This window comes from Ptiloglossa arizonensis, chromosome 1 (assembly GCF_051014685.1).
Source record: "Ptiloglossa arizonensis isolate GNS036 chromosome 1, iyPtiAriz1_principal, whole genome shotgun sequence".
NCBI lineage: Eukaryota > Metazoa > Arthropoda > Insecta > Hymenoptera > Colletidae > Ptiloglossa > Ptiloglossa arizonensis.
Genome location: NC_135048.1, coordinates 32,685,773 through 32,699,202, shown reverse-complemented (window position 1 = coordinate 32,699,202; position 13,430 = coordinate 32,685,773). Strand labels below are relative to the sequence as shown.

The following is a 13,430-nucleotide window of genomic DNA, read 5'->3' as shown; positions in this document are numbered from 1 at the left end:
CGAAATAACAGGAGAAAAATATTCTTCGTTGGAAGATATTTACTAGGTAAGGTACAGATTTTGGTGAAATTAAAAATAAAAAATCAGACTAAAATATTCGAGGCAAACATCGGTTTTACGGTTCACTTGGCCCCACCCTGGATTCAAAGGACCGAAATTCCCACGAAATCAAAATTCAGTCGCTCACTTGTCTCATTTCCCTCAATTCCAAAAATATCCGTGTTCCTCTCTCTCTCTCTCTCTCTCTCTCTCTCTCTCTCTCTCTCTCTCTCTCTCTCTCTCTATCTATCTATCTATCTATCTATCTATCTATCTATCTATCTATCTATCTATCTATCTATCTATCTATCTATCTATCTCTCTTCCTCTCTATATCTTCTGTGATCGTGAAATATCGGTTTTACGGTTCACTCCCTAACCCCCTCGATTCAAAGGAGAAAATTCCTACGAAATCAAAATTCAGTTCCCCGCCTGTCTTATTTCGTCCAATTCCAGAAATATCCGTGCCCCTCCGGCCACTTTTGTCTCGTGGAACCACGCGGCCATTAGGCGTGCGCGAAACTGCAAAAAAATGTCCACGTGACTAGCGTGGCGAACGAAGCGTGCGCTCGCGCGCGCGCATTGGAGAACACGCGACCGCGAGAGGATATCGCTTTTTTCGGAAGCTGCGAATTATCGAGGCTCCGTGCTCTATCAACGCGACGGAGTTTTTCCTGGTACGCGTTCCGATCGTCCATTTTCGTGGAAAAAGAAAAAAAAATTAAAAAAAAAAAATATATATGTATATGTATATATGTGTATTTATATATATATAACAGAAGAAAAAAATATATATATGTATATATGTATATATATATAAAAAAAGAAAAAAAAATATATGTGTATATATGTATATATATATATAAAAGAAGAAAAAAATATATGTATGTATATATGTATATATATATATAAAAGAAAAAAAATATATGTATATATATAGTATATATATACTAAAAATATATATATTAAAATATATATATTAAAAAAATTTGGTTCTTTTCTATATATATATATATATACTCGGGAAGAAGACAACGAACACCGGCCAACCTCCGTGAATGAAAGCCTTTCCATTCGCGAAGGACGTGACCCGCGTGACGAACAACCGAATGTAAAGAACCGACCGATCCTATTTTGAATGAAAATAGGAGGAACGCGCCGTGAAAAAGAGAAACAAAGAGACACGGACGCGTAGGAGCGCGGGTGGAGAAAAAAGGAGAGAGAGAGAGAGAGGGAGAGGGAGAGAGAGATTGGTTCGCGTTGTTTTATTCGTACCTGAAGGGGAAACGACGACTTGCATTTCTTTTTTACCTGACCCCACGTGACCCAGAGGGATAGCATCGTCGACCACGGAATTGCATTTGCATTAATACGGTCCTAAGTCTATTTAAATGCAGTCGAGTTTCGTCAATCATATCTGGAATGTCTTTGCCGAAAAGACGCGGGCCAAATCCGCCGTACGACCCACGGAAATCGGTGGATAAATCGATTTCTTGGAACCGGGGTTACCTCTGGTGGAGGGAACCTCGCGAAGAAGAATGGCCCTCGATAAACGTTTCTGGAGAATCTTAAGATGTTCTCGAGCGTAAATTTTTATTTGCGTCGTTACCGGAGCGTAATTATGTTTATTGTTTAGCGGTTATGTTCGAATTGAAGATAAGAGACTTGTCATGGTGGTCTGGAAAACGACGCGGTAAAGTCGTAGTTCTTCCTGATTTTCGAGAGACACCATTGGAAGGACTGTTGACTCTAAAACGGGGTAGGTGGCAAGTTTCGTCTTCAATCGAGGCTAATAAAAATTTATGGATCTATGCGAGTTCTTCCCGCTTTGAAGAAATAAAATTGGTGGTGTAATCGACTCGAAAACGGGGTAGGTAGCGAGTTTCGTTATTAGCTTCCAACCGAGGTTAATGAAAATCCATGAATCTACGCGAATTCTTCCCCCTTCGAAGAGATAAAATTGATGACACAGTCGACTCGAAAACGGGGTAGGTGGCAAGTTTCGTCTTCAATCGAGGCTAATAAAAATTTATGGATCTATGCGAGTTCTTCCCGCTTTGAAGAAATAAAATTGGTGGTGTAATCGACTCGAAAACGGGGTAGGTAGCGAGTTTCGTTATTAGCTTCCAACCGAGGTTAATGAAAATCCATGAATCTACGCGAATTCTTCCCCCTTCGAAGAGATAAAATTGATGACACAGTCGACTCGAAAACGGGGTAGGTGGCAAGTTTCGTCTTCAATCGAGGCTAATAAAAATTTATGGATCTATGCGAGTTCTTCCCACTTTGAAGAAATAAAATTGGTGGTGTAATCGACTCGAAAACGGGGTAGGTAGCGAGTTTCGTTATTAGCTTCCAACCGAGGTTAATGAAAATCCATGAATCTACGCGAATTCTTCCCCCTTCGAAGAGATAAAATTGATGACACAGTCGACTCGAAAACGGGGTAGGTGGCAAGTTTCGTCTTCAATCGAGGCTAATAAAAATTTATGGATCTATGCGAGTTCTTCCCACTTTGAAGAAATAAAATTGGTGGTGTAATCGACTCGAAAACGGGGTAGGTAGCGAGTTTCGTTATTAGTTTCCAACCGAGACTAATCAAAATCCATGAATCTACGCGCATACTTCCCCCTACGAAGAGATAAAATTGATGACACAGTAGACTCGAAAACGGGGTAGGTAGCGAGTTTCATCTTCAATCGAGGCTAATAAAAATCTATGGATCTATGCGAGTTCTTCCCGCTTTGAAGAGACAAAGTTGGTGGCGTAATTGACTCGAAAACGGGGTAGGTAGCGAGTTTCGTTATTAGCTTTTAATCGAGGCTAATAAAAATCCATGGATCTACGCGACTTCTTCCCGCTTTGAAGAGACAAAGTTGGTGGCACAATCTACTCGAAAACGGGGTAGGTAGCCAGTTTTTTTATTAGCTTCCAACCAAGACTAATAAAAATCCATGGATCTACCCGACGTCTTCCCGCTTTAAAGAGACAAAGTTGGTGGCACAATCTACTCGAAAACGGGGTAGGTAGCCAGTTTTATTAGCTTCCAACCAAGCCTAATAAAAATCCATGGATCTACCCGACTTCTTCCCGCTTTAAAGAGACAAAGTTGGTGGCACAATCTACTCGAAAACGGGGTAGGTAGCCAGTTTTATTAGCTTCCAACCAAGCCTAATAAAAATCCATGGATCTACCCGACTTCTTCCCGCTTTGAAGAGACAAAGTTGGTGGCACAATCTACTCGAAAACGGGGTAGGTAGCCAGTTTTATTAGCTTCCAACCAAGCCTAATAAAAATCCATGGATCTACCCGACTTCTTCCCGCTTTAAAGAGACAAAGTTGATGACACAGTCGACTCGAAAACGGGGTAGGTAGCGAGTTTCGTCTCTAACCGAGACCAATAAAAATCGCTGGGTCATTCGCGCCGCATAAAGATAAATAATCAGGAGGATGATTCGGCAACTTCGATCGAGGAAAAATGGTTGCTCGAAAGCGGGAATTACCGCATCGTTCTCTCGAGGAAATGGCCCAACTTTACGGTCATTCTTCAACGAATCGTTTTTCCTTTTTTTTTAATTCTTTAGCGACCGAGTAAATCATAGAGATGGGTTCGACTGTGACCGAGGCACGTACAATTCAACCGAATCGGTTTCGTGGTTAGTCACTCCTTGGGCTGATTTGCATTCGGAATTCGTGCATCAATCCCGATTCAGAATCGAGCCTGCGGTCGTCGGCATCGCGAAAAGGATTCTCGGGAATGGAAAGAGGCTTAAAAACCCCCTCGAGTGATTCACAAGTGTATCGTGTGACCCCATAGGGTTGACCACTTCCTCGATCTTTCGTACCGATGAAATTCGCGCAGGATTCGTCAATGGCCATTGTTCGTTCGCAAGTAACGATGTTCGATTGTTCTTTGTGCCTTTCGATGAAAATGGTCATCGATTGAACGTTTTATCCATCGTCTTCATCGTGATAGAACCACGAATGTTGGATTCGATAAATTCTGTAAATTTTACTTACGTTGAGTGCACGTCGGGATAAAAATCTATGCGTTAGAAACAAAAACCAAAGCACGAATAGACGTCAATGCTCGAAAAGTTAAAATTATCGCGTTCATGGTTCTTGAATAAGGGGGACGTTATGGAATATAAATGGAGATGGGCAGCTGTTAGTCGTCGACGAGACAACTAACGAGCTCTTTGACGAAGAGTTGCTCTCGAGATTTCTTTAATTGTTCCTTATATTCCAACGATGTCGCGCCATGGCTCGAGTAACGCGCGTCGTTCGCATGTACTTGATAAATTAAAATAGAATCTTGAACAACTCGAAGTTCGAGCGATTGGAAAATTGCATGAAAATTTCACGATTGAGAATTTGAGAGAATCACAACTGCAATTGTTTAACGAGTGAAGAAGAATCTTGAACAATTTGATGTTCGAACAATTCAAAAATTGCACGAGAATTTTATGATTGAAAGTTTGAGAGAATCACAACTGCAATTGTTTAACGAGTGAACAAGAATCTTGAACAATTTGGTACTCGAACGATTCGAAAATTGTATGAGAATTTCACGATCAAAAATTTCAAAAAATCGTGGCTGCAATTATTTAACGAGTGACAAAAAATCTTGAACAACTCGAAGTTCGAACGATTCGATAATTGCATGACAATTTCACGATTGAAAATTTGAGAGAATTACAACTGCAATTGTTTAACGAGTGAAGAAGAATCTTGAACAATTCGAAAATTGCAAGAAAATTTCAAAAAATCGTGGCTGAAATTATTTAACGAGTGAAGAAGAATCTTAAGCAATTTGGTACTCAAACGATTTGAAAATTGCATGAAAATTTCGCGATCAAAAATTTGAGAGAGTCACGACTGCAATTATTTAACGAGTGAACAAGAATCTTGAACAATTCGGTGTTCAAATGATCCGATAATTGCATGAGAATTTCACGATCGAAAATTTGAGAGAATCACAACTGCAATTTTTTAACGAGTAAAAAAGAATCTTGAACAATTTGGTATTCGAACGATTCGAAAATTGCAAGAAAATGTCACGATCAAAAATTTCAAAAAATCGTGGCTGCAATTATTTAACGAGTGTAAAAGAATCTTGAACAACTCGAAGTTCGAACGATCCAAAAATTGCATGAGAATTTCATGATTGAAAATTTGAAACAGTCACGTCTGCAATTATTTAACGAGTGAAAAAGAATCCTGTACAACTGGAAGTTCGAACGATCCGAAAATTGCATGAAAATTTCAATATCGAAAATTTGAGAGTCGCGACTGCAATTATTTGACCGAGTGCAGGCTCAAAAACCATGTTTTCGACACTCTCGTTGACCAGGAAGAAACAACAAGTGTTTTGCCGCGATATTGCGCGACAAAGACTCGTTGTGCATCGCGGCTGGCTCGGATTACAACAACATCGTCGCGTTTCACAAGACTCGTGTATAAATCGTGTCGCCGCGTAAAATCGCTCCAGCTAGTCGATTCGATTTACCTAACCGCGAGGAAAACAATAAAGTTCTAATAATAAGATTCTTGCGCGATTTCTCGAAAAAATTTGAATACCGGTCCCGTGGTACCACGAATACCATAACCGTCCAGAGACTCAGGTGACTTTCGTGGCGATGATCGTTCTACTTTCTCATCCGAGTACATTCGTTGCTTCCACATCTTTTATATTTCATAGAAATATTTGTCACGCGTTCGTGGAATTATCAAAATCGTCCAGACTCGTGGATTAAAGCGAGCTCGAACTTATTGATACAGTAATGATTTTTCATTTCGGTGATAGAAATGAAGAAAATTTGTATTCAGACGAAAAATAAACCTCGAGTTCTTTATTTCTTCTTAAAAAATTACTTAATCGCGAAATAAAATTATACTTCCTCCTGAACGAATAAACAACAAAAGAATCGTTCTACTTTCTCGCCTAAATATGCTCGTAGGCTTTACAATGCAACTATATTTCTTCGGTTTCCTAAAATGTCTCAATGCGTGAATTAATGACACCTGAAACTAAAACCGGAACGATTTTTCTACAATAGAAATGGACAATATTTAAACAAAAAATAAACCTTACTTTCTTTATTTCCTCGATAAGAATTCCGTTCAGTAAAATATAATTATTCTTCGCTTTGAAGTAACAAACGGGAAAGTATCGTTTTACGGTGTTCCTGTGGTACAATTTACCTTGAAATTTTGCATTTCGGATTTGAAAATCGTTCACTCGGTGATCGAAAAATCCACGACGACCCGCTAGATCCGAGAAGTCGGCACGAGACAACAGGAAAAAAATAAACGGTGCAACGAGTGTGCATGCCGTATTGTTTGCGTCGTTGATACGAACTATTTTCAGAGCCGCTCGACTATTTTGGCATCGCTAGATCATTTATTCATGACGTCGTACGCACGAGGTATTCACGGAATTGCTAGATGCTCGCAAAACAACGATCGCCCAATGTTTTCGACGATTTGGAAGCACGCCCCGTGGGATTAATACCCCTGAAAACAACGTTACGTGTAAACATTCCGAACAAAGAGCAACGAGAAGTTACCGCGAGAATTTAATTGTCGCGATGGAAAAGATCTCACGACGTATTATTATTAATCGAGTGATACGATAACGAAAATCTTGTAAGAGGAGAATCGTTTTTCGCGTTCGTGACGCGAGAAAAATGGACGGAATACAATGCGATACCGCGCCATTGTTGAACGCGGAAACGTGTTAAGATAAGCGTTGTGATGAGCGCGATCGATTGGGACACCTGACAAGATAAACTAGGATGAACAGGAAACTATTTGGAAAGATATATGTACTCGGGAAAATTGTAAGTATTAGGTTGTTCGATAAGTTTTGTCGTTTGATAGAACTTATTGAGGAGTAGTATATTGAACAGTAAGTTTTGTCGATCGATAGAACTTATTGAAGAGTAGTACAGTGAACAGTAAGTTTTGTCGTTTGATAAAACTTATTGAAGAGAAGTATATTGAACAGTAAGTTTTGTCGTTCGATAAAACTTATTGAAGAGTAGTATATTGAACAGTAAGTTTTGTCGTTCGATAAAACTTATTGAACAGTAAGATAGAACTTATTGAACAGTAAGTTTTGTCGTTCTATAAAACTTATTGAACAGTAAGTTTTGTCGTTCGATAAAACTTATCGAACAGTACTACATTGAACAGTAAGTTTTGTCGTTCGATAGAACTTATTGAACAGTAGTACAGTGAACAGTAAGTTTTGTCGTTCCATAAAACTTATTGAACAGTACTACATTGAACAGTAAGTTTTGTCGTTCGATAAAACTTATTGAACAGTAAGTTTTGTCCTTCGATAAAACTTATTGAACAGTAAGTTTTGTCGTTCGATAGAACTTATTGAACAGTAGTACAGTGAACAATAAGTTTTGTCGTTCCATAAAACTTATCGAACAGTATTGCGTTGAACAGTAAGATTTGTCGTTCGATAAAACTTATTGAACAGTAAGTTTTGTCGTTCGATAGAACTTATTGAACAGTAGTACAGTGAACAGTAAGTTTTGTCGTTCCATAAAACTTATTGAACAGTACTACATTGAACAGTAAGTTTTGTCGTTCGATAAAACTTATTGAACAGTAAGTTTTGTCCTTCGATAAAACTTATTGAACAGTAAGTTTTGTCGTTCGATAAAACTTATTGAACAGTAAGTTTTGTTCGATAAAACTTATCGAAGAGTACAGTACTAGTTTGCTGAACAAGTTTTATCGAACAACCTATTAATTGCGCGCGAACCTGTCAAGATGTCACGATACCATGAACGAAGTAATTAATCCTTGAAACGTTTCCATATACAGAATTTAACACATTTAATTAAACAGGTTGTTATTTAAATAGTGTCGAGGAATCAGGTGTATCGATTACTCGAGAAATTATGAATTTGTCACCCCAATGAATTGTCACCACGATAACTGAGTGAATCAGAAAATAGAAACGAAATTCATCCGTAAATGCATATGTCAACAATAGTTGGCGAAAATTGTCGTCATAAGATCGTAAAGATACGTATGTATCTACCAACCGAGAGAATCCTTATCGTTCGTCATCAACGAGTCTAAATCTTCGTTTGGAAAGGCTTTTACGGCCAAACATTATTGATGCTATAACGCAAAATTTTCATAGAATTATTACTCGCTCCTGTTGCATCGTAAAGTAATTATCTTACAACGAATTGAATTCTCATCGATGAATCAACACGGAGATTCGTCAACGAGAATGTATATATATTTATGTATATATATATATATATATATTGTTGAAGAAGAAAATACTACGGATGCAGAAAGTACGCTGGCGATAATGACATCAATGATTAAAAAAACTGCCTATTACGTTCGATTATCTTTACTGTATTTGTATCTCGATATCTTCATCCTTGTCACATATATAGAATAGTACAGAGTACATTCTCTGTACTATAAAATGATACAGAGAGAACAAGAGAGAAATAAAAATGCGTTCGAAACTTCGAAAGAAAAATATCCTGAATATTACCAACTGTCCATTTCGATACGGTTAGAAGAGAAAAGAATCACTCGTCTATACTCAATGAAAACAAAGATCGAAACTCAAGGATTCGATTCGATTGCTCTCTTCCGATTGTTCAACCTTCCTCCACATCGTTAAAAAAACAAATCACACTTCGATACTCAATGAAAACGAAGATCGAAATCCAAGGATTCGAATCGACGCTCTCCTCCGATTGTTCAACTTTCATTAACATCGTTAGAAAAACAAATCACACTTTAATACTCAATGAAAACGATGATCGAAACTCGAGAATTCCATTTGAGTGCTCTACGCAATTGTTCACATTCCTTGATGCGTTAAAAAGGAAAATTACACTTCTATATTCCATGAAAACAAAAATCAAAACCTACCAATTCGAATGGACGCTCTGTTCGAATTATACAACCTTCCTCATTGTTAAAAAAGAAAATCACACTTCTATACTCGATGAAAACAACGATCAAAACCTACAAATTCGAATCGACGCTCTACTCAAATTATACAACCTTCCTCATTCTTGAAAAAGAAAATCACACTTCTATACTCGACGAAAAGAAAAATCTAAACCCAAGTATTCTTCTCGACTTCCGATTACACAACCTTCTTCATCATTAAAAAAGAAAATCACACTTCTATACTCGATGAAAACAAAAATCGAAACCTACCAATTCGAATCGACTCTCTGCTAGAATTATACAACCTTCCTCATCGTTGAAAAAGAAAATCACACTTCTATACTCGACGAAAAGAAAAATCTAAACCCAAGTATTCTTCTTAACTTCCGATTACACAACCTTCTTCATCGTTAAAAAAGAAAATCACACTTCTATACTCGATGAAAACAAAAATCGAAACCTACCAATTCGAATCGACTCTCTGCTAGAATTATACAACCTTCCTCATCGTTGAAAAAGAAAATCACACTTCTATACTCGACGAAAAGAAAAATCTAAACCCAAGTATCCTTCTCGACTTCCGATTATACAACCTTCCTGATCATTGAACAAAAAGATCACACTTCCATACCCGATGAAACGAAACATCGAGACCCTAGGAACAGTTCTCCAGATCCTCTGGTCGTTTTCCCTCTGGAAACCTCGTCGTAACCCTGTTTCGAGCCACTCTCGGAATCTCAAGTATCCCTGATCACTCGTACACACCCGAACGATCACCTAACGGGATGATATTCCATTAAGAAGACGTCACGGATCTATCGATCGTTCTCGACGCGAGAAAAAAAAAAGAAACCCAGGGTCTCTCGTACCGCGAGGACATATCCTTCCCTCTGTAACTCGATTTTCCCCGGTTTCGTCCTCGATCCTGTATCGTCCACCCTTGTTCTCCGTTGGAGAAACACGGTCACCGTAGTAGGAGCGCGCGCGCTATGATCCCCGCGAGTTATGACAGCCAGTTTCAAGAGCCGGCCACGCTCGGTGGGTACGGCTGCGGGGGCCGCGTGGTGGGAGACTTCAATAAAAGTCAGTGGCAGACTGATTATAATTCAGTGAGTGGTGGTAGACACTCACAGAACACCGTTCCCGTACGGTCGTCGCGTACCTCTTTCTCTCCCGGTTCTTCTTCTATTTTCGTTCTTCCTTCGGTTTCTTCCGCGGCGTACAGTCGTCGTCGTCGTCGTCATTGTCGTCGTTATTGTCGTTATTGTCGTCGTCGTCGTCGTCGTCGCGCACCGTGAACCACGCGTTCCTCCTCTTGAACGCGTTACCGAGAACCAGCTCGCCGAAGGGACGAAGTTCTTCACGCATCGAAGGTGTCAGCTTCGTCGAAGAAGGGAACCAGCTCCACGGCCGATGCGCGAGACGTCACGAGAGAAATTCGCAAAACGGAGTCTCCGAGCTAGGCGGCGAGCGGTGAACACGCGAAGATCGATAGTGTCGTGGCAACGAGGTTTCGAGACTGACCCTGCTGCCGCGCGACCACCGTCGGCTCTGCACCTTGGAGAGGGTTGATCGCGAACGAACCGCGATTAAGTTTCACGGGAGTCGCCGGTTGGTGGTCCAGGAGACCGGTTCGAAGGGAACGGGACCACGGGGAACGGGAGAGAGCCAATCAACGACCGATCGTCGGTGATATTTTCACCATCGAGACCGATCGAGGGTACACGTGGATCGGTACGGCGGTCACGAGGGAACACGTGTGTGACAGTCAAGTGTCGACGCCCGGTGCGGGAAAACGTTTACGGGCCCTTGATCCACCAGTGTACGGTCCACCGATACAGATACCTTTAGCGAGGAACCGACCAGGACCGAAGATGGCCAGACGGAGCGGAATTTCGCGCTGGGAATGGTGTACCGGAAGTGTACTGCTGGCGACGACGTTACTCGTCGCGCGCGTCAGGACGGAGGACAACGCGCCACCCGCTCTGTCACAGACTGCGGCTATGGTAAGCGTTCACGTATTTATTTCTCGAGATTGTCTTAATTATCTTTCGACGAAAAGCGAGAATCTCCGATTCGGGGAACTTTTTGGGGATTGGGAAACATGGAGATTGGCCGGTTCGAAGTTACGGAGACTTGTCGGTTTAAAGTTACGGAAACTGGTCCGTTTAAAGTTACAGAGACTGGTCAGTTCGAAGTTTTAGAGACTGGTCAGTTCGAAGTTACGAAGACTGGTCGGTTTAAAGTTACGAAGACTGCTCGGTTCGAAGTTTTAGAGACTGGTCAGTTCGAAGTTAGAGAGACTGGTCGGTTTAAAGTTACAAAGACTGGTCAGTTCGAAGTTTTAGAGACTACTCGGTTCGAAGTTTTAGAGACTGGTCGGTTTAAAGTTACAGAGACTGGTCAGTTCGAAGTTAAAGAGACTTGTCGGTTTAAAGTTACAGAGACTGTTCGGTTCGAAGTTTTAGAGACGCGTTCGTCGCTTTGCACGATCGGTAGAGAGACACTGGACAAAGAACTTTGTTCATTTTTGTATTGTTCGATAAATGTGTGTTCCGAGAGGATTGTTTATTTATAGTACTCGTTCGTTTTCTTTTCGTCGCACGCAATTTTATCGATTCGGTGCGAGTCATGTAGTATCCAAAGCATTTCGATAGAATAGAATTGTACCGTGTGTTTCGGGAATCGATAGTCGGTTAATCTCGTAAAAATGAACACGCGATGGGTCAAGAGGAACCCGAGGGCGATTCGTGGGCAGAGAAACGAGCGATATTTTGAAAATTGACTTTGTTTCGCGACCGAGACAACTTTCCAAGAGTTCGATTATCAATGAACAGATAAATTAATTTTTACTAGAAAAATACACGCTGGTTTTAAAAGTTTCTTTTCATCATACGAGAGGGTAATGTTCAAATATTAGGATTATCAATAACCGAATCACGAATAGAGAAGGTTCTCACGTACAGAGTACCGCGAAATTAATTTTGACTTGAAAAATTTTCATGCTGGTTCTAATAGTTTCTTTCCACCATTCGAAAGGGTAATGTTCAAAAATTAGGATTATCAATAACCGAAACACGAATGGAGAATGTTCTCACGTACAGAGTACCGATAAATTAATTTTGACTCGAATGATACACACTCCAATAGTTTCTTTAAATAATTCGATAGGGTAATGTTCAAGAATTATAAGATAAATGAATTATCACTTGAAAACTACACGCTGTCTTCAATATTTTCTTTCGAGAATTCGATAAGTTAATTATTAATTACAACTCGAAAAATACACATTGACTCGAATAGTTTCTTCCAAGAAATAATATTCGAAAGTTAATTAATTTCCATTCTAAAAACTCGACAGAAACTTTGCAATCGCGATGCAGTTGACGAAAATCAGTACACTCGGTACGGTAAAGATCGTTTTCGACTGGAAAGTCGAAGTATCGCGATACACAGTGAGGCGGGGATGGACTCGTGGATCGCCAATCCGAGCGACGAATTTTATCGATAAGCGAGGCACGTCGGCGTATCTCGCCTCGGACGACCGTGTTGCAAACCGAGAGCGTTCGTCGCCCAGGTTCTTTCTAAAATCGTGGGACAGGAGAAGGGAAAAAAGAAAGAGAAAAGAAAGAAAGTAAAAAAAAAGAAAAGAAAAAAAAATCAGGGAATGGTACCGGTCGAGCGAGTGCGGTCGATCTCCTCCGATCCAGTTTCGTCGAGACGACGACAATGTCCGCGCGAGCTCCGTGTTGCGCAATCGGATAGGAAGCGTTTTCACGGCCCTTTCGAGAAAATTGGACACGCGGACGCAACAAGTTTCCACCGTGGCAAGGAGAGGAGAATCGATCGCCGCGAAATCCAGAGTTGTTGGTTTTTTTTTCTTTTTTTTTTTTTTCTCTTCTTTTTCGCGAATGTGTCACGCGCGAGTGAGTAATACCTGCCGCCACGCGTATTGATGCTACGTGTTCGTTTGACAACGCGAACAACATTCCAGAGGAAACGTTTTATCTCTTGTGACGCCGATATACAGATTACAATGGATACCGAGCTATCTATCGAGCGATTCACGCTCGCGCATTGATTTCGAGCGCGAGATAATCGCCATTTTGCTAGTTCGAACGTCGAAGCTAAACGGTCGCGTTTACACGATGTTGGAGATTTGTTTCGGTTCCGGGCGTGTCGGTTTTCCAGTCGTGTCGGTCCGCGCGCGGAATTTAATTTTGATCGGGGAGCGCGATTTTCGAGAACGAAGACGGTAGGTTTCTTGGGATTATTATTGTTGTAATATTGCATCGAATCGAGAGCGTTTAGGTACAGTAGCTGCCAAAAGTTTGCGATTGTTTTGCAAAGGGAATGTTACGTAGAACGGGATCGATAATAGTGTGTATTTTGTACACGATTTTTTTCTTAGATTATTATTATTGTAGACTGCATCGAGT

At 40.5% G+C, this 13,430-nt stretch overlaps 1 protein-coding gene across 4 annotated transcripts in view; it reads left to right on the top strand.

Moving 5' to 3' along the window:
• The first annotated feature begins 10,116 nt into the window (after positions 1 to 10,116).
• Positions 10,117 to 13,430, top strand: part of LOC143154784 (matrix metalloproteinase-14-like) — a 57,424-nt gene continuing 54,110 nt past the window's right edge. For all 4 annotated transcript variants that reach the window (XM_076326769.1, XM_076326751.1, XM_076326778.1 and 1 more), the window contains exon 1: positions 10,117 to 10,997. In XM_076326769.1, the coding sequence (XP_076182884.1) occupies positions 10,866 to 10,997 (132 nt within the window). In that variant the 5' untranslated portion in view covers positions 10,117 to 10,865. The remainder of the gene's footprint in view (positions 10,998 to 13,430) is intronic.